General features: G+C 38.2%; 1 protein-coding gene across 9 annotated transcripts in view; it reads left to right on the forward strand.

Moving 5' to 3' along the window:
* The window catches only part of SMCHD1 (structural maintenance of chromosomes flexible hinge domain containing 1), an 88,687-nt gene extending 76,522 nt beyond the window's left edge, over positions 1-12,165 (forward strand). For 7 of the 9 annotated variants that reach the window (XM_075142033.1, XM_075142036.1, XM_075142035.1 and 4 more), the window contains 9 exons: positions 954-1,039; positions 2,088-2,210; positions 2,482-2,672; positions 3,503-3,612; positions 4,991-5,061; positions 6,757-6,928; positions 8,954-9,112; positions 9,834-9,951; positions 10,989-12,165. In XM_075142033.1, the coding sequence (XP_074998134.1) occupies positions 954-1,039; positions 2,088-2,210; positions 2,482-2,672; positions 3,503-3,612; positions 4,991-5,061; positions 6,757-6,928; positions 8,954-9,112; positions 9,834-9,951; positions 10,989-11,142 (1,184 nt within the window). In that variant the 3' untranslated portion in view covers positions 11,143-12,165. Of the gene's footprint in view, positions 1-953; positions 1,040-2,087; positions 2,211-2,481; positions 2,673-3,502; positions 3,613-4,990; positions 5,062-5,770; positions 6,260-6,756; positions 6,929-8,953; positions 9,113-9,833; positions 9,952-10,988 lie in introns of those variants that run through there. The other 2 variants (XR_012672364.1, XR_012672363.1) reach the window with 2 other exon arrangements.
* Positions 12,166-22,092: the final 9,927 nt, after the last annotated feature.

Raw genomic sequence — 22,092 nt, forward strand, 5'->3', positions numbered from 1 at the left:
TACATTATTCAAAAGTATTGTGTAGCTGTTTATTGTTTATCTCCATGTTCTTCAGCAAATGTAACCCTTTATAAAGTCTGTCGAATAGCAGAGCAGTGTGAGGGCAGTTGTTATGGGAATGGGAGAGATGAAGGAAACGTTTTCTTTGCGTTATTTTTTTGTTTTAATCATCCTGTCTGTTGATCAGAAGGTTTGTTTTAATAGATGCATTTTGAATTTTTATTTTAAGTAATCACTAAATGTAAATAAAGCAGGCTGGAATTAGAAGATGCTGCTGTTTCTTGTAATTTTAGTACAGGGCTATGTTTCTGTTACTTACTTACTGCATGTTTCCATTATGGATGCAAATTCCTGAATTCCAGTGTGAAAGGCAAAAAGTTTTGCTTCATACTTGCAGATTTTTGCACATCTCAAGAGAGTAAGTTAGAGCACAACATTATACTTGATGCTTAAATAACATTTCCAAATATAAACCTGTTTGAATAGAGAGAGTGGAAAGCAACTCACCTGTTTACTCATTTGTTTTCAAAATTGCTTCAGTTCAGATATGAGAGTTGAGGAAATAGTGTCCAAAAAGTGGTGTCCCATATAAGAGACAAAAGAGGGTAGTGCCAGCTACGACTCTTCCCTTCCCTCTTGCCATTTTGCCTTGGAGAACCATTTGGAAAGATAATTGAGGATGAAAAGAAGAAAGAGCTTACATTCTCAGACGGATCTAAGGACTATGCCATTGCTTCCTGAAGCTGAAGGAGATGGCAGCTGCTGAAATTGCTTAGAAGCTGGACAAATCAGAAAGTCTTTGTGGGCAAATCCTGATATTCTGTGCTGAAATTGAGAAGTAGATACCATCAGCTGTGGGTGGCATAATTCTGAAAAGTTGTACGAAATTCTGTAAAAAATGTTCTATTGCTTTCTAATATTTCCTTACTCTCTGTTGATTTTATTGGTTTCAGATCAGGTTAAAGAAGCTGAAACAAGAGAAACTCAACTGAAGAATGAACTGAAGAAACACCAAATTGAATTACCACAGACAAACACAGTATGGCTTATTTCTTACTAAATCTATAACATCTTAAAAATAAAATCTAATCTTCATATGAATTTGATATCATTATATAACATTATTGAATCACACTGGTATATACACAAGCACCTGTTACTGAAACCCTGAAAATTTAAACCAGGAGGAAAATTTGTGGATCAATGCCAAACTTTTTTTTTTTACACTGTTCTGCTAGTGTGTCTATCTCTTTAAGAAACTGCTAGAGAAATAAGAAAAACTTCTCTTTTAATATCCTGATCTTGTTTTTGCCTTTCTGCTAAGGTTACCAGTTGTGTTACTGGTACTACTAGTTTTAATAATGGGTTTTTGCAGACTGAGCAATATACACTGTATGTATTCTGGCATAAGTAGACCAAAGGAGAACACTTCTTTTCAGAGAATTAGTGAATTTCATACATTACTGCCAAAGTTGATGTAAAAGTAAGTTTGAAAGATTCAGGGCAATGTACCCCATTGCTAATTTCCCATAAAGATCTAATTATATTTTAAAGAAACTTTTTAAAGAAAATTTTCAAACTACTAACATTTTGGAAAAAAAATGTAAATTATCAGTTATCTTTAGATCAAATAAAAACAAGTGTTACAGTCATTAATCACAAATCAGTAAAATTAAATTATACACATTCTGCAATCACGATACGCAAGTTCTCCCTGCTGGCTAAATTTTTCAGGCCTGGACATAGTCCCCTTCTAAAATGGTTTCTTTTTGTACATTTGTGGTTGCCTTTTCCTACTGATTTAAATTTTCAGTTTTGGCTTTAATCAAGCTCTGGTAGCTCTTCGCAAAAAGCTCCCTGAAAGTCTTTAAAAAGAAGTAGTAATAAAAAAGTTCATAGTCACAATTGCAGTGTGCCTCCTTTTGCTCTCCTCTGAGATTATATGCAATGGTCCCCTATATATTAAGAGTCTGTTTCAGATTGTTGAATGTTTTTTGTTAGGAACTTGATTGACAACAGGTAAAGTAACTACTTCTGCAGCTCAGCCCAATGATATACGCTTGCTAACTTTAAATTTTAATCCTCAGCTTCAGTATGTGGATTCTTTTATAAAACAAAAGATGTTGGATCAAGAAGGAGTAATGAAACAGCCAAGACGAACTTGTACGCTCCCAAACTATCCAAAAGGCAACCAGGAGATTTTAGGCAAGGTGAGTTTTCTCTCACAGAGCCTTCAAATGAGTTTTGTTGGTTCCAGGAAGTGGTAGTAATGAAAAATTAGCCAACCAAATATGCAGGTAATTTTTGAGGAGTACTAAAAAGAAGATCGCATTCTCCACCCATCAGATGACCAGCTCTTCTAACAGAGCCATCCACAGGGGATTTAAATGTCTGATTGGTGTTGCAGGATGATTGTGATTAGTACAAAAAGGGGAGGTGGTCTTGGCGTCTATTTTGACTGTTCTAACTTCTGTGGTACAGATTGCACATTTAGCACAAATTGAGGATAACGAAGCAGCAAAAGTTATCTCTTGGCATTTGGCCAGCGACATGGACTGTGTAGTCACACTGACTACTGAAGCCGCTCGTTCTATTTTTGATGAAACTCAAGGTCGACAGCAAGTGTTACCCCTTGATTCTATTTACAAGAAGACACTCCCTGATTGGAACAGGTAGAGAAAAAAACAATTAAACTTCTGCATTTGTATTACATACTACTTCAACTTTTTTTTTGTCTAATTTCTTTTTTAAACTTGACTCCTATTAAAGATTTGAAGTATAAAACTTCTGGCTTCGTAATTATAGCAACAGTAGTTGCTTAACTTGAAATGTTAGTTGAAATGTTAGTTGAAATCCTAGCTTTGTATCTTTAACTGTGCATTGTTCTTTATTAAATAGAGTGTTTCTCTTAAAAAGAGAAGATAATCTGCCTTTTTTTTTTTCCTTTATTTCTACATGTTTTCTAGAGCAGGAACTTTTTTTAATAATTCTAGTGCTTCAAATCAAATTCTGACTTTTTTAAAAATCCAGTTCCGGAGTACATGCCCTAAAATCATCTGTAGTAATAGAAATTCATTCTGCTGTTTTGGTTTCCTGGAAGATAAAGGAAAATATAATAATTCTGTGTCTGAAAATAATTTGCTTATGAAGATGACTGCTAATATCATAAAGAATGCCTTTTAGAAAAGATCTGATGTGCAGATGTATTTATAAGGTCCAAAATCTCAGTTTTTATACAGTAGTGTACTAAAACTTCTCCGTAAAATTAGTCATATGAATTTGTTGGATATATGTGTCATTACGAATTAGTGTTTCACCAAAGCATCTTTAATATAACTGGCATTTCAGATAATGTTGGGATCATTTAGTACCTAATGTGGAAGTGTTAAGATGCATTCAGTTTGAGACTTCTGACTAGATTGTCAGAAGCAATAATGAAATAAGGACAAATTACTTCTTTCTCTTCTTTTCTTCTCCCTCACTCTCCCCTTTCTTTAACTAGGCCTTTACCTCACTTAAGAAATGGAAAAATCTTCTTCAGACCTATTGGAAATCCAGTATTTGCCAGAGATCTGTTAACATTTCCAGATAATGTAGAGCATTGTCAAACAGGTAAAAGATATTAAAGAAATTGTTCATAACTTCTTTCTTCTTAATAAATGAAATACAGAAACATCACAAATCATAACCCATTCAGTAATCTTTATTGAGACATTTGCAAATACCAGTGTACATTCCTCATGAGGTCTGCTGGTAAAAAGAGGATGACATTAGCGTTCAATACTTGCAAACAACAGGTGTGAAAATTTCAGCAATGACCGCTGTCTTCTGCTTGTTGTCTTATTTTTACTTTCTCTACTATATATACTATAGGTTTTTTCTTTTTTAAATTACTGCAGCATTATCTTATTCCCAAGCTCATGTAAGCAGAAACTGACAATCATGATACTAGTTTTATATTTTCATATTGCAGAAGTTACTGCTTTTGTTAGGCTGTTTTTCCATTCCTATTCCTCTCAAAAATGTGTAATGCATAGACTGATGTACACTCAGACTGAACTGTATATGACTATATATGTTATACTTAAATAGTTACAATAAGAATAAGCTTTCGATTTGTATGTAGATTTCAGTTTGGGGAACCATCATCCTCTCACTAGTTCTAACAACGTAGCAGTACCTACCTTTTCCTACACTCCTTTTCTTAAATTAAGTAGACCTACTCCTTTTTATTGAGAGTTGGAATCTGTAATTAGTTGAAGAAGTTTTTCATTGCACTTCACAACTTCCCAGTATTGAAGTATTCCTCTCTACTGTTAATAAAAAATAATTTTTAGTCCAGATTATTTTCAGAAAGTTAGATATTGTCAGAGACTTTAACTATAAATTCTTCTTTGTGTCCCTCATTAGCAGATAGGCTATTACTTTTCTGGGGGAATTTAAAAACCACATTGCTTGACATATCTCATGCAAGGCTACATCAAGTTAGACTTTGTATAAACAGTCTTTTATTAGCAGAAGAAAGGCCTTCAAATCAGTTGGATCATCAGCCTGGGAATGTTTTTTTTTTAATTTGATAACCCATTGAATATTAAGAAACATCTTAAGAAACCAAGAACACCATTCAAGGAGGACTTAAAAAAAAAATCATTTATGTAATTTCCTAAAATTTGGGATTTTATTATGTGTGTCTTCATAAATGTAAATGTAAGATATCAAGAGAGTACTTTTGTGGAAAATTCAGTCTATTATGCCATAAGGCAATTAAACATACTAAATTTTTTTCTTTATTAATTCTTTGATGAAAATAGAAGATTGCATATTTATCTCAATCTCAGAATAAAGTTTCATTGAAAAAAGATCATGCACATGCTATTTCCCTTGCCCTTATCTGAAAAGCTGTAATAATGATGCCTCAGAACTGATCTTTTCAAAACTGAAGTTTTTTGTTGTGGAGAAGTTTCATGGTTCAAAAAATTACATTTTTCAGTGTTTGGGATGCTCTTGGGTGACACTATCATTATAGATAACTTGGATGCTGCCAATCATTACAGAAAAGAGGTATGTTTCAGTTATTCTTGATATTTTAAAACAAATATATTGCATAGCTACATAGTTAATACATTACAAACTTAGAATAATTGCTAAGTTTAATGCTGCATTAGCTGTAAGTGTGCTTACTGTCTGTAAGTCTCAATTCACTTAACAGTGAATGAAATCTTTATTATTGGCACTGACAAAATTACCTCCATTCAACAAATTCCATTATGTGAATGTTGCCATGAAGCATGGGACCATGTTTTTTAAGGTAAACATTTTTAGTTTTGCTGTTAGTGTTAAATGCAAATTCTTCAGTACTTTTCTAATCCCTGTATGTATAATAAAAGACAGGAGTCTCAAGGCACATGATGAAATTTCAGATCCACTAAAGTCACTAAAATCTTGATGTGAAACTTACTAGACCTTTTTCTGACCCATTTTATTTAGATTTAATAGGACACATTTTAGCAGGCCGCTGGAGTCTCTGAGGAAGTCCTGACACTGGGCACTTTCTGCTTCAGCTTATATTTGCTAGAACTGAAATAATGATTCAGCATAAGAATGTAGAACTGTACTGATTAAACATTAAGCTCTTGGGGCTGGATATTCTTTTTTTTTTCCCTCTGCAGAAGTATAAGAAATTGTACTGCAGGGTTGTTCTTAAGAGAATAAGTTAACGAGGAACCTCTGGTGGAATCTAAAATTGGTTGGCTGTTTTGTTCTTTCACAGTCAGTGCAACACGGATTTCCTGCTCTGTGCTCTGGGCCTGACTAGCTCTTTTACTCTGTGATTCCATTCCCTTTTTATTGGCTACTGCTAGCTGGTAACCTGGGAACAAGGACTGTCTTGAATGTTTCCAAAGAGTGTCTCAGAAATACAGATATAGTCATAGTAAAAAACAGGTGATTGACATTAATACTTCAATTTTCATCTCGTGTTATAACCATCTCAGTGTCCATCAAATGAACAAATAGCTACCATTTTTCAACTGTGAAGACCGTGTGTGCTTCTTTCATCAAAAAGTATATATTTTTTACTGCAAAATCAAACAGAAGAGACAGGAGAGTCAGATCTTGGTTGTTCATCAGTGTCAGGAAACTGACCATCTGTGTCTGTTCAAGAAAAGGAGTTTGTATATGTGGTCATTTCTCAAAATGAGGTCTGCGTCATTTCACTTGGTTAGTCTGTTACCCCATTTATTTCAGTCACCCACCCCAGGTAAATTTCATCAACTCTATGAAAGTTTTACTGAATATGTTATAAGAAATAAATCCCTTGGAATTTAGATGCTTTAAATCTTGTGCACTTAAAGAAAAAAGCCATCTTCATCAAATAATTGAATAAGTGCTCACAATGTTTATTGCCATTACTTCATAGTGTATGTTGATAATTAGCTTTTTCCCAGTATAGATCTAAATTCTGCCTCCAGAGTTCTATTAAAATCCGAAGACACAAAAAACCCTGAAAAATCTAATCTTCATAATTATCGACGGTACTGTTTAATTTTAATATATGCATTCTATTACTTGAAAGCAAAAGTCATGACTTGTAACTTCATAAAATACGTTCTCATTAGAGAACAAGCTGCATCATAGTTGAAAGATACAAAGCTTCACAACAGCATTGCTTGAAAACTTAGATTTTTTGGTTGTGGGTTTTGTGGTTTTTTTTTGCCTGGAGTTACTAATTTAGTATCACTTTTTATACCTGTGTAGGTTGTAAAAATTACAGATTGCCCTACTTTGCTGACTAGGGAAGGAGACAGGATTCGCAGCAATGGAAAATTTGGAGGCCTTCAGAATAAAGCTCCTCCAATGGACAAACTCAGAGGAATGGTATTTGGAGCACCCATACCAAAACTTTACTTTACTTTCTCTGGACAGATAGGTGGGTTAATGAAGTCATGAAAACATAGAACTTCCAGAATTATATTGCTTGCCTATGTTTGTTATTCTCTTATGTAATATAAAAAGGAAAACTTCAATTTAGCATAAAGTTATTTTAAGAAATACAACCTGTACAATGTCCTATTTATGAATTTCCCTTTTCTTAAAAGCTTATAGCTGTTAAATTTCCTGGGGAAAAAAAAAAAAGAGGTATTCCCCCTTTTTCTTAGTCTTATTAAAGAAAGAGTATAAGCAGTGGTAATCATTCAAACAGCAGGCATGAGAAGCTTGAGCTGATTGAATTCCAGCATCTTTGAAAAACAGAAGTTTCAGGTCTTTTCCTCCGGAAACACCATAAATCAGTTTAGAATTTCTTACTGTGCAAGTAAGCTCTATGAAGCAGTGATAGAAAAATTCCTGTTCTCATCAGAGTCACGCACAACAACATCTACATTATTTCCCTAACAAGAAGATACCTTATATTTCCTGTGGGATCGCTTACATTTCATTTTGTGCTTGGATTTTTCCTTTCAGAATAAAGGTTATAAATGAAGTTAAAAGATGGCAGCTTCTGACATGTAACAGCTGATCTGACTGATTTGTAAAACATTGAAAAGTCTTATTCATAAATAAGGTTGTTCTTAAATACTTAATTTTCAAAAGAAAGGTCATGAAGTTTTTCCGTGACAGTATTCCTAGATAAGTGCAATGGAGAGGGGTGGGGGGAGAACAAGAGAGAGACAACATATGTACCTATTGAAATAGCCTTCTATATGAGCAAACCATTTAACGTTGACCAGTTGAGGGAGAAAAAAGGCTAAAAAGATCTTTCCTAGGCATTTCAGTAAAAATATATTACATTGTAGGTAAAACATAGTAAGCATTTCGGCTGCAGACTAAAATATGCTGGTTTTAGCACACTGTATATTTGTCTATCAACACATTTTCAATTGTTGAACTCAATTATTACCCAATGTGAATTAAATTGGAATTGTCTATAATTTAGTACAGGAACAATCATGGTAGAAGAAAAGGGCATGTTTTAATTTCACTTGGATAGTTACTAGACATTTAAAGGAAAATAATAGTGAAATTCCATATAAAGGATAGCACCTCATTACACAAGACTTGTTTTGAACTGAATTTCAGCCTTAACATTAGTTGTGTCTTGCTCCTCTTCTATGTTTGTAGCATAAAAGGAAAGTAGTCACTTAACTGTGATTACACTGACACGGTACTTCTAAAATAAACCATACTAAGAATTTACAGTGCCTTTTGTCAGTCTGCGGTAACTATCTATGCAAACGCTTTCACCCTGTGGCAAGTGTAAGGTAATTCAGTGTTCAGTTAAGCTTTGTGCAAGCTACCTCATAGTCACCACAAAGTAAAATGAATGAGCCTGGGCTAACATGCTTGAAACCTTTCTTTATTACTTGACATATTTATTCAATGCCTGGACAAAGAAAAATTGTTTGTCTCATATGTTAAAAGAGGAACAAAGTTTGTCAGCAAAATATGCCCTTGTTTACATGAGTCTACTGCTGTCTCCTTGTTTAAATTTCCAAAGGTGGGACAAAGTGAAACTCAGTAAATGTTCTCTTGTTCCACAAGGCGGACTAGAATTCAAGTCAGTAATGCAAGCTTCAGCTTTGTAGCCTTAAAAGCAAAACATACTACAAGCACACTTAATGCCATCAAAGGTAGAGAATTCAGTTTGGAGCACAGAAGCGACAAGATGTGTAAAGAAATACCTGTTTGCCATGTCATTTTCAGAGTTCTCTGGTACTTTACTGTGATTTAAGATATGGGCTCAAAAAGAAAAGAGAAATCAGTCTGTCTTTACAGTCATTTTAAGAACAGCCACCGGTCCACTATAAGTTTGGGTGGGTTTTTTTAAGTTGTGCTTTTTGAAAGATACGTTTTCTTGCGAATCTTATACATTGTCTGGATTGTATCTGGTAATCTTCCAACTCAAAATGACCACTTATTTACTGTTCTGTGTTTTACTACTTTATTCTTCAATTAGATCTTCTTCAGCAATACCGTGCAGCAGTGGTGAAACTTGATAATGTGAATAAGGACCTTGATTCACATTTGCAGTCACTTAACACTCCAGAAGTGCAAAAGAAAAAACAGGAACTTGCCGAACAAGAGAAAAGTCTCAAGATAATAGAACAAAAATTGGGTAGGTTATTGTATTATATTTTTGGTGTCCTAAAGGAGGGGAACTGTTAAGTGCATCCAGATGTATTCTACTCTTGCAAACTAACAAGTTCAAACTATGAAGGAAGATTGTTAAAATTAATTAAGAGCTTAGAGATGTCTCGTTTTAGGGAAAGAACAGAAAAATTGTATGTAGTATGATGCTGTGGATATTGCCTAGACCAGCACTGCCCTGTAATGTGTTCAGACAATAAAAATGTGGTCAGTTAGTGTCTTGTGAACATGAAACTATGATCTCACTAATACGAGATTATATAACTGTTAGTCTGGCTGGCCCAGAGGAAGAGAACATTGACATTCTTTTTGAAATGGCTGCGTAGTAAAGAGCTGAATTGCTTTTGCTAAGGAAACGCAATCAAAACATTGTACTACAAAAAGAAACACCCCTAATTCTGCAAGTATAGTATTTCTCAGTTAGAAATGTTTTTTATGTCAATATCAAATAACTTATGATATTTCAAAATATATTTAAAAAAACAACATTTACTCTGTGACAACTATAAATAAAGCAAATGTTTTTACCTGTCATCTTTGAAGTCCGTTTCAGACATAAGGTAGCTATAAAATTTATGACATGTCTAAAGCCTTACTTCAAAGGTTTAACACTACTGTTACAGGACCCATATATAACCAATAGGATTAATATTTTTTAAAATTTGTTCTTACTTGCAACTTTTTCATAGGTATGACTCCATCAGATAAAGTCACTGAATCATTACTTCAGCCTATAATGTTAGATATGTCTGACACCCCCATCCCTCCCAAAAGAATGCGAAGAGAAACAGTAAAAAAATTGTATAGGTAAGTCAATTCTGAATCTAGTCACTACTTTCCCATATCCTGAATTCAAACCAAAAACGCGTTTGTTTTTTTTGCATGGGAGATTTTTTTTTTAATTCGTATTTGTATACAATAACAACAATGAGTAGAGTTTGCATAAGGCTGATTTTCAAGGTAATTTTTATTTCCTTTAAAGTTTCTGCTCTTATTTAAGCTTCATACAAAGATTTGCTTGCTAATTCTAATTCTGTTTCTCTTTATGAACTGATTGATGGCATCTTTGTGCATTCACATTCCCTGTATTTTCTGGTATATTCAACCCTGTTACACCCCAGAAATATTTGAGATAGCTTGGTCTGTAAACTCTTTTAAGGTTTGATGTCAAATACTGAGCAGATGAACAGAGAAAGAATCATTCTTACAGAATAGAGAAAGAATCATTCTTGCTTAACTTTTTCTAAGTAACTGTATGAGGTGAGCTCTGGTGGTAAAGTATTTAACACAGCTATCGCTTTACTTGTGTATCTACTTCTGCATTGCCTCTGTAGCTAATGAACATTTGTACACACAAAAAAAAATCAGGGAAATCTGTAAGTCTGTGTCTTTAAAATGACATGGAACTGACTTTCCATTTCTCATGTCTCTTCTCATGACTGCATAATTGTCTGAGCTGAACTGTGGTCGTATTTTTGAGATTATTTAAATGTTATTCAGTTGTGTTCTGTAAATCTCAGAATGAGTTTCCACTATATTACTATGCCTCTATTATTTATATTTGTTGTTATTTTCTATTTTTATCCACATGTAGAGAACTTAAGTGGTTATGTATTTAAACGATCTAATATTAGCCCGATGCTATTCCTAATTTTAACAAAATAATTACAAGAATAAGAAGCTGTGCACAAATATAGGGTTTATAATATTTATGCTGTGGGAGCTCTGTGCTTTTGCATCAATTAATATCAAAAATATATATATAAAAAAGTTTTAAAAAGACACAATATATACATAGAAAAAAGGGCTTGGTTTATAAGCTACTGTGCTATGTTTTTCGTTAGCTCAGAAGAATGGATCTCCTCTCCCACAAAGAAGCAGCAGCAGCAGCAACAGCAGCAGCAGCAACAGCAGCATCAGCAACAGCACCTGCAGCAGCAACCACTGCAAATGTCCCCTTCAGAACTTAATGGAACTGCACGAAAGAGAAAGGCATAGACTGATGAGACTTGCTGGAAATAGCTATGTATTGAAAATGTGAATATGTTCAGTTAAAGGAAATATTCATGTTGTATTACCCCTTATTATGAAGATTTTTATACTGATAGAAGATATAAATGTATTTCAGTTAGTAGTAAGAAAAATTTAAGTATTTAACATTGATAGCCTAATTTTTGTATCGTTAATTTTCATTTCTAAAAGCTTTCAGAGTTTTTATGTTCATGTGTGAAAAAAGTTTAAAATATATCCTTTTTTATTTATGAAAAAAAAATCAATCTTTTCAATAAAACTGCTTCAATACAAGGCACTGCCAATATAATCGATTGTAGTAATTAAGTCAACAGATTGTGGCATGAAATGAGATTTTCATTTTAAAAGCATCCCTGGCTGTCTTGGAGAAGAGAACTTTCTGGACTGTTCTTTTTTGATGGATGAGGTGTCAAGGTAATATCAATTTAAAAGGGAGGGTTTGAGCAGCGATACACTGAGATCCAACCACAGCCGTTTGTAGAGTCTTCAGTCAGTCAACAACAAGCCAGTATCTAGGGCTATGTCCAAGGTGTTGACATGGGAATTCATAGCTCCTTCAGACAGTGCCAATGGAAAAAACAAGGTAGTAACTTGTGAGTATGGAAAGTGTAACAGGTTTACTAGGATTGGGAGAGTGGTGAGGAGGGATACTTCACGGGTGCAAATGATATATAATATAGTACCAATGCTAACCACTTTTCAACATCTGTATTACCACAACCCTCATAAAGGAACCTCGCTGCTTAAGCAGATCAAAAATTCGTCCCTAAATAGGTCCTTGATACCAAAAATGTAACGATGACAGAAGAATTTGAGTAACTAACGGTCGTGTCACAAAAGAAAAAGAAAAATCCTTATAGCTGAACTGTGTATGTGCATTTTAAGAGTTGGAAATGGAGACTTAAGCTGGAGGTAAAATAATCATGTTGGGAAATTGTAGATACCTGGACAGAATTTTACTTTATAAGGCTGTCTCCAGCCTTTTTTTTTTTTTAAAAAAAAAAAAAAATCTCTTGGCTTTCATAAATACCTAAAGAAAATTAAAGTTTTCCATAATTTAAGAAACAGAGTCTTAAAATGCTAGAGAAAGTAGTCAACAGGTAAAAGACAAAAAAAAAAAAGAAGGGAGAGTTAAAGGTCATCTCTCGTGATCTGAATCACAAGGATTTTAGTAATGTACGGGGCAGAAAAGGACCAGGCATGATTAAAGATACAATTTCAGGCAGGGTCAGAGTGAGCAGTTGGAAATAGGCTTGACTGGGTGAAAAAGATGGGGCAAGAGTAGAAAGCTAAACTTGAGACAGTATAAAACTATTATTTCAAGCTATGTAAATAAAGAACATAGCAAGAGAAAGGTGTTCAAGGATGTGGACATGTTGGTTCACACCAGCCTCAAAGAATTTCTGCTTTGGAGTGAAAGTTGATATCAAAACTACTGATTTATACTCACTCAGCAACAAGCATTTTATATACAGCTTTTCTGAAAAGGGACTTTAAACTTAAAAAGACGTGATGACATCCTGCTGGAAGCTTCAGAATGCTGGTCACTGCTGCACATCTCTATGACATTTCTAATAAAATGAAGTTTCTCCAAATTAAGAACGCAATCCATTCTGTGGTGGAAGGTTCTCTAAAACTTCATGTCTTAATGGTAGTCTTTTGTCCCATTCTTAAAGAAAATAAATATATTCAAGTATAATGTAACATCAGCCAAAAACTATGCTAGTCCTGCCTCAGCCCTTTTTCCTGTTTTTCTAAATTTAGACATCAAGACTTGAACCAGGCAGCCATAATGGAGGGTTTGCCATGTAAGAAATTGTGGCACCACACTAAGTTACTCAGTAGTACTTCTTTTAAATGCATTTATTTTAGTTCTGACATCTACCTAGCCTCAACCTCCAACCTCTGGATGACCTTGAATTCTATTTGATTAAATAGCTATTCTAGCAGAAATGTTTCCATTTGAAATTCATCTCTTGCCTTCAGTGGTCAGTACAGGCACTACCAGTGTCGTGTGACGTATCTCCCTGCTGGGAGAAGCAAACGGGAATTAAGGATGGTTTCCAGAGTTGTGCAATAGCTATCGGAGATTTCAGGAAATTTCACCAGGGAATTTTCAGGATTTTTCAGCAGAGTGATTGCAGGTTATTACAGTGCAAGTTACTGCTTTGCAGTGCAGCTGATTTGGTCTTGACAAAACACTCAAGCTCGGAGGGTAAGTGTCAATTTTTTTTCTTTACCCATTCTTTACTCCGTAACAGAGCAAAGTAGGGACTGAAAACTAAGGTGTGTATGTTTTGCTAGCTGATTTCACGAGGGGCTGGAGGAGAGCGGTGCAGAAACGAGAGAGGAAGCGGTTCTTGCTGGGGCCTGGGCCAACTCACAGGAACAAGGAGCTGTATCTGATGGAGGCCGGAAGCAGCTCCGGGTGGGGAAGGGCTGCTGCCTGCCGCTGGGAGACGGAGCCGCTGCTCAGCAGGGCTGGGCGGTGACGGGATGGAGGAGCGGGCTGCAGGCGCATCAGGTCAGGGCCAGACTGTACTGCAGCTGGTGGCACCAGCCACAGAGCGGGGCTGGCTGGAAGTCCCCTTGGTTCCCTCTCCCAGCCCAGGGAGACAGCACCTCACCTTCTCCCTTTTTTTCCAACAGAGACTCCCAGAGACGCTTGCAGGGTGCCGCTGTCCCAGCGTGAGGTGGTGTCTGCAGCGGGCACTAGTGCGCAGGGGCCTATCACTGAACCCTGTCAGGAAGCTGAGTAGGAAGCCCATTGCTGTGCCAGGTGGCCCCGCTCCACACAGCGGGCCCTGAACCCCCCACAGCAGTTTTCCTGCTCAGAAGGCGGACAAGATTTCCCCCGTTGGAAGACCTGAGACCTTGCCCTTTCCCCAGCTTGTGGCTTTCACTGCTCCCTGCCCCATCAGACCCCCATATCATCATGTTGTATGCTGGGCTCGGCAGTGAAGATGGAAGTTAGAGCACCTGTCACTTCAACAAGGAGAGACAGGGGCCCGCACCTCTATGGTGTAAGCTGCCGAGTTCTCCTGTAGCACAGGGAACCTCTGGCAAAAGTGTATCAAGAGGAAACCTAATGTGCGTCCTGTGCCTGGGCTTGTGTCAGCAACTGTACTTATCTTCTTATCTGCTTCTTCCCAGCCTCCTTTCCTTCAGCAGAGGAGAAAACGGCAAGGCTTTTTTTTTCTTTCACCCACCCCTAAAGGACCATAGCTTGACTCGGCGCTTAAGCTCTGCTTCCCCTAGGCTGGTGTGTACTTCCGTGCTTTCTGCTCTTCCCCTAGCAAGCAGGGACGCAGAGACTGCCTGTGTCAGGTGAGTGGCGGTACCCCATGTAACCCAGTGGTGTTGGTCAGTGACAAGTCCTTCCTTTGCAAACCACGCTGTTGTGGTGTTACAGCCCCACCATCAGTATCATGGCCCCGGCTCCACAATTCTACCACCCCACTATCACCATCTTCTCCAGTACTTCTCTAGCCACATTTATCTCATCTGTGACTTCCCTCTGCTTCCTCCAGGGCCTCTGTGAGTCCCATTGTCAGCCAGGGCTCCAGTTCAGGGAAAGAGCAGTGAGGGGGAAGGAGGAAAGGATGAATGTCCAGCAGAGCAGAAGGAAGGCAGAGCAGTAAGCGAGGCAGGGAACCGCTGCAGGACGATGCTATGCTATCGCTACGTCAGTAGCCTGGATGAAAAACACACCCATTCCAAGTGTCCATTGAGACACCTTGTGAGGCTTGAGCAGTATAATTACTGGATGTTTTGTTCTGAAGCCTCCAAAGTAGGTGCATATTTGATGAAGCTAGGTTTATATTGCTATTCTGAACTCCATTTCAACTAAGCTGGTCAAAAGATCTGCAGTCACTGTCAATTGCTCACAATAGGAAGAGAGGTAAGCTGCTTGCTGTAATGGTTTTTTTTCAAGGATGCAGAGTCTATAGGTGCATTTTGCAGTTATTCCTCCATCCCTTTTGCTGTGTGGTTCTAGATAACTGGGATCCAGTAGTTTGGTTGGCAGGGAGAGGGAAATGAAACAAACTCCGTTGTCCTTCTTGGTGAATGAAGCACAACTCAAGTTGTGAGCACTCAAAACAGGTCTAGCTCGCTAAGGCGTGTATGTTTGGTGATACAGGAACAGCAATCCTCCATGATATTTGAAAAGTCATGGCAGTCAGGTGAAGTCCCCGGTGACTGGGAAAAGTGAAACACTGCACCCATTTTTAAAAAAGGTAGAAAGGAGGACCCTGGGAATTACCGACCTGTCAGCCTCACATCTGTGCCTGGGAAGATCATGGAACAGATCCTCCCAGAAGCTATGCTAAGGCACATGGAGGACAGAGAGGTGATCCGAGACAGCCAGCACGGCTTCACCGAGAGCAAGTCTTGCCTGATCAACCTAGTGGCCTTCTATGATGGACTGACTACATCAGTGGACAAGGGAAGAGCTACGGATGTCATCTATGTGCACTTCTGTAAGGCCTTTGACACGGTCTCCCACAACATCCTTCTCTCTAAATTGCAGAGATACGGATTTGATAGATGGATGGATTCGGTGGATGAGGAATTGGCTGGGTGGTCACATCCAGAAGGTAGTGGCCAACGGCTCAATGTCCAGATGGAGATTGGTGACAAGTGGTGTCCCTCAGGGGTCTGTACTGGGACCAATACTGTTTAATATCTTCATCAATGACATAGACAGTGGGATCGAGTGCACCCTCAGCAAGTTCGCAGATGACACCAAGCTGAGTGGTGCAGTCGACATGCCTGAGGGACGGGATGCCATCCAGAGGGACCTGGACAAGCTTGAGAAGTGGGCCCGTTTGAACCTCACAAGGTTCAACAAGGCCAAGCGCAAGGTCCTGCACCTGGGTCAGGGCAACCCTTGGTACCGATACAGGCTGGGGGAGGAAGCGATTGAGAGCAGCCCTGCCGAGAAGGACTTGGGGGTACTGGTGGATGAGAAGCTCGACATGAGCCAGCAATGTGCGCTCACAGCCCAGAAGGCCAACCGTATCCTGGGCTGCATCAAAAGAAGCGTGGCCAGCAGGTTGAGGGAGGTGATTCTGCCCCTCTACTCTCCCCCTGTACTCCACCTGGAGGGCGTCCAGCTCTGGAGCCCTCAGCACAAGAAAGACATGAACCTATTGGAGCTGGTCCAGAGGAGGGCCACAAAAATGATCAGAGGGATGAAATGTGAGGAAAAGCTGAGAGAGTTGGGGTTGTCAGCCTGGAAAAGAGAAGGCTCTGGGGAGACCTGATTATGGCCTTTCAATACTTAAAGGGGACAGCGTTGTTAGCAGGGCCTGCTGTGACAGGACAAGGGGGAATGGTTTTAAAATAAAAGAGGGTAGATTTAGACTAGATACAAGGAAGAAATTTTTTACAATGGGGGTGGTGAGACACTGGCACAGGTTGCCCAGAGAGGTGGTAGATGCCCCATCCCTGGAAACCTTCAAGGTCAGGTTGGACGGGGCTCTGAGCAACCTGATCTAGTTGAAGATGTCCCTGCCCACGGCAGCAGGGTTGGACTAGATGACCTTTAAAGGTCCCTTCCAACCCAAACTATTCTACGATTCAAAGAACTCCATTTTACTTGACGCTGCTGAGGTCTTTGAAGATTCATTAAAAATTAATGTTAATTGTTCGGGCAAATATTATACCATTCCAGGAGAGTGTCTTTTTTTCATCTCTTTTCTCAGCCAGTTGAACAGGGGTTCTTAATCAAAGACTTCTATGATTATAGAATGTGGCTGGGGTTGTGGTGGTGTCATTTTATGGACATTTAATAAAGCATTAGTAAGGAACTGTCATTAAAATGTTGTCTGCCTTCATGCAGCAACATTTTCTCCCAATAAATTCTGCTCCCAAGTTTTTTTCATATTTAGGAAACAAACTCAGTTAAGATTGCATTTCATTAGCATCCAGCAAGTATCATCGTTTCCACTGAGGCAACCATCACAGAACAGATTTGCAGTCAATTCCTTTTCACCTGCCAGAATGCAGTCCAGCATGGGAGAAGCCCAAGTTAGTTTTAGTATTTGCCTTTTAAAAAGTCTGTTCGCTTATCCTCTAGAAGTAAAACACATTTTACTGATGGTGGCAGCAACAGTATCTTTCAGTATAAAGTAGCTATTAGCCTCCCTTTCTGCCTGTTGCTGGAAAGGGTGTATCCAGTGATTTTGACATTCCTGCCACACCAGATCATCTCCCCAGGCTTCAGCAACAGGGATCATTTCTGTTTCATAAAAAGTGTAGACATGTGTATGTGCATACACACACAAAGATATATATGTATATGCCTACATATAATTCCTCTACTATTCTATATTTCCATAAACAGGCTCTTCTACACCCACCGTGACTACGGAAATGCATAAAATTGCAACAGAGCTACTGTGTTGACTAGATGTACTTTAGCTGCCCAGATGATCTATCTCTGCCTGTGTTGTATGTCTTCTCTGCAACGAAATGGTTCCAAGGAACAGAGCAGTCTCAGCTTTAGCAAACAAAACTTACATAAAAAATGTGTGCATGTAAACTAATTGCAATTTTATTTTAAACCAACCTATATATAAAACTAAGGAAAATTTTCAGATATTAGAGGCAAAGAACAAGCACCTTCAATTTGCAAATATATTCCACAATTTTTACTGTATGTTTAATGTATGTTAATGGGTTCTTACAACTCTCACTAGTTTTTACTGGACTGAGTATTTATAAGGGCTCTAAAGAAATCCCCACTCACTACTTTATGGGTAATTATTTTATAGTATGATAGCAGCTAGCTGTTTATGTTTACAATATTTAGGCCCTGTTTGTATGCACACAGTCAAGCACGTATGTAGTTTGCAACAGAAATGGGCCACAAAGAAGAGACCTTCCTTCAATTTGCCCAAATTGAAAATATTTTACAACACTGGAACTATTTGTTTCACAGTCTTACATAAGAACAAATTATGTAAGATTTTTTTTTTCCCATCTAATAACGTAGTCTAAGAATTTTTGCCTAAACTATATAATATTACTCTTTTTAGCAAAGGAATGTTACATTCTAGTTGCTTGAAGGACATTTAGTAGGCTCTCATTTCTTATTATCCACTCTGTCTTTATTCCTCATCCTGTAACTTTGGCAAATCAACTAAACCATATCATGCAAGAAATACACAAATTGTTGCATTCAAGCCTAACTTCTAGAACAGGAAAATTACTTTATTTTCCCCCAATGTACTTGCAAGTTTGGAAGAATGGTGAACCAATCAACTAACTGTGGGAACATTCATCATTTTTCACTTGATAGGTTAAAAAATTAGTGAATAAAAAACTGGGCTATTGAATTAAAAGTTGCTGCTACTTTGTTTAATGGAAACGATCCCAAAAAACGAAAAGTTAACTTTCTCCAGTAAACATCTAGAGAAAACAAATATTGCATACTACATACAGCTCCTGCTTTTAGCATGTTCTTACAACTAGATCCAAAATATAGTAGAGAAATGAAATGGCAGTATCAAAAAATTAGTACTTAATTAAAGACTGCCTCATAATAAATGGGCAAGGTGGACTGGTGTGCTCCTGCTTTGTCTTACTTTCCAGAACCTGTCTTCTTAACTCTAAGAATCTTTTAGCATGTACGTGCGACTGCTGTGTTGGAAGGTAGAGATCGCAGGTCCAGCTCTGCTGAAGCTGGAAGAGCTGGTTGTGCAAGAGGAAGATTCATGACAGCCTGAGGAATGCAGCGAAAAGAATTCTTCCGAAACAATGGAGGAGGCGTTCTACAAGTTGCTCAAGAGCTTCTTTTCTTCAGCAGAGTCCTGGGGCAATTCTAGGACAGAGGATGTCCTGTGAAAAGTGAGAAGGGGTGGTGAGAAGCTCTCTTAATGTTAGGGACTTCTGGCAGAAGCAGTCATGAGAGTAGTTTTAGTAATGCATACCAGAGCTAACTCAGTGACGGGAAACCAAAGCAGAGCTGCTGAAGTGGAAGCACACTGAAGACTGGTACACATGCGAGAAGCCTCACATGCCGAAATTGAGCCTGCTCCTGTTGCAAATGGTAATTCTGGCAGATAAATTGGCCTCAGAGAGCTACCTTCAGTATAGCAACTTCAACTTCTGTCATCCACGCCTGAATTGACCTGAAGGTATACAACAAGGCTGGTTGAGTCAAACTGCTGCAACAGTGTGGTAAAAATGAGAATGGATTAGATCAATTTACTAAGTTATGGTGTGTTGCTGTTGCAGTGTGTTGTTAGACAGACATGTGCAAGCTTGCAACTAATCATGTCCTTCATTGGCATTTTAACCACCGTTTTGAAGTTTGTAATTACATTCTGAATGGAGAGCTTTCAGATGCCAAAGGCAGTTTATTGTCATGCACAGCTTGAAAGGAAAAAAGTCCCTCTGAAAGTGGGTGGTCAGGCCAAGACTGACTTATCCAGCTGGACTCTGGATGGAGACGTTATCTACCTGCAGAATTGAGCCCATCTGGGAGTCAGCGCCAGAGCATCCAACCTGTACGAGATTTGACCATTCTTGTCCTTCTCCTTACTCTGCAAACACTGTGAGGCCAGCAGGAGTGCTGGCGGAGGGCTGTACTTGTCTCACGCTGCACAAAGCCAAAAGGGTCTTTACTTTTTCCTCTTAACTGTTATTGAGAGTAAGCTCTCTCCTCTACCAAACTTTGCTGCCCCGACATGTGCCGAGATATTTCAAATATAAAGAAGAGCCCTCAGAGAAGTCTGAATGGAGGACTGTGTAGCAGGGAAGGGGGAAGTGTGGAAGCAATGGAGAAGGTATAAGGATCAGACATCACTGACTTTGAAATTTGGGTCTGAAGTTTCACATTGCCCAAAAGGACACCTGACAGCTTGTTAGGCCTCTGTTTGTTGTTGGACGCTTCCAAGACTGAAGCGGCTTGGGGTTAGAGATGAACCAGCCATGAAGGCTACTGGCAGATGACCTCAAGAGCCCCCAAGAGACTCAGCTCTGTGGCAGGAGTTCCCTACAATTAGATGCTGACGGCACACAGAAGATGAGCAGAAAACCAGAAACTGCTGGAGTTCCTGAAAATAAAATCCCTGGTAAGTATGCAAGAAGTAACGTGAAAGCTGAACTGAGATGGACACGCCTATCAACATGAGAGAGCGCTACTGTGGTAGATTTATGGATGACCTCACCATCGAGACTCCTAAAGCCTATTTTGGTTTTCCACACTGACAGGTAGGCAGGGATTCAGGATTCTAGTGATTATAGATTGCAAAACCTCTATGCAGTGGATTTGCAACTTATGCCAAATACCCTGTCGCAAAAGACTTTTTATGGGCCCTTTTCCTCACAGTTGTGATCACGTAACTTCCCGGGGTTGCTGAAAGGACACGGAGACAGAATCAATTTTAAACAAGGTTTGGTGGTACAATTAAGCCATTTTTCTTATGGGAAAGAAAACACACTGATTTTTTTTAGATTTTGCATCTTCCTTGTAGGGTTTTTTGTGGCTCCCAGAGCCACTAATCCCCAGTTAGTCAACCACCCACTGAATCACAGCGTGGGAATGTGTGTTCTAGGCTATGCAAGTCCGAGTCATTTTTTATGTTAATATTTCAGAAGTGTAAGCAGTATTTTCTAGAAAATTAAGTTAAGTGGGCTTGGAGAAAGAGAAATAACCATGGATATATGCAGATATACTTCATGTGCTTTACATACAAAATGTCAGGTATTCTGGAGAAGAGTTGCTCCTTATATATTGATACACTGATTCTTAAATCCCGTAAATACATTTAAAATGTTCACGTTGAATTTTTTTTTAAGTGCTCTACTTTCTCTTGTCTTAAAATGGTAATATATGTGACTTCTGGTGTACAGAAAGATTGGAAACATTATTTTAACCAAATGTGTTGAAGTGCAAATAACAAGTGAACTTTTGAACTCTTTTGCATTCTCTGAGGGTCTGGAGTGGTCTCTGCCAGGCTTGGAAAAAGAGCAGAACATGGATGCTTTTATTAGAATTTTGGCAAATAGAATTATCTGGAATTAACATGGTTTATTCAGATTTGTTTATATTCCAACTTTTATACTCGGGATGCTACTAAGGAAATTCAAATCTCATTCACGCTTCACGATGTTGAATCAAATGGTATATTTTCACACTAGTTTTTTCTTTTTGCTTTTTCAGATGGATCTTCTCAATAGCAGAACCATGTTTTCAAGTGATCGGTCAGAATTGTCTCATATTTTAGATCCTCTTGCACTCAGCAGATAAGAAAACTAGCATAGCCATAAAACAAAGGATATTTGCAACGTATTTGTTTTAGGGTCCAGCTTATCACTTCAAACTGGATTTCTCTTGAATAAGCTTTACCCAGTTTCTCTTCTAAAAGTTTCCTATATGTAAGAGAGTAACAGTGACCCTGTGTCAAATGCATGATAACATTATCAAATTAGAGAAATTTGGGGTCAAAGAGTTTGCTGGTTAGCTCTGTTGCCAAGACTGACTGTTCCAGATCCTTATAAAGACATGCTGACACATCTATGTAGTGTGTCAAGGACCTGACGATATGGAACATTTTCCACAGCCCTACTTGAAATGTGAGCCTTTCCTTTGTTGAAAAACTCTCCTGCATGTGCAGAGATTCCATGTGAAAAATAATAATGAAAAATATGCCATCTTCCTGGGGGGTAAGAACTGGAAAGAAATCTGAGCTCTTTTCCTGAGTTGGCAAAGCAGAAAGCAGTTCAGTGTTCTGCATTAAAATGCAATTTTGCAAAACGTTTACAATACATTTAAAACTTTGGAAATCGTCAAGTTTATTCATTCTTACCTCGTTCTTTTGTTCTCAGCTTTCAGAATGTTTCTGAATTTCAAAATCACTATCACTTTTAAGTCTGCTCTGTCTTTGGAACCTGTTTGCCATATCT

This window comes from Calonectris borealis, chromosome 2, assembly GCF_964195595.1.
Source record: "Calonectris borealis chromosome 2, bCalBor7.hap1.2, whole genome shotgun sequence".
In the NCBI taxonomy this organism is placed as follows: Eukaryota; Metazoa; Chordata; class Aves; order Procellariiformes; family Procellariidae; genus Calonectris; species Calonectris borealis.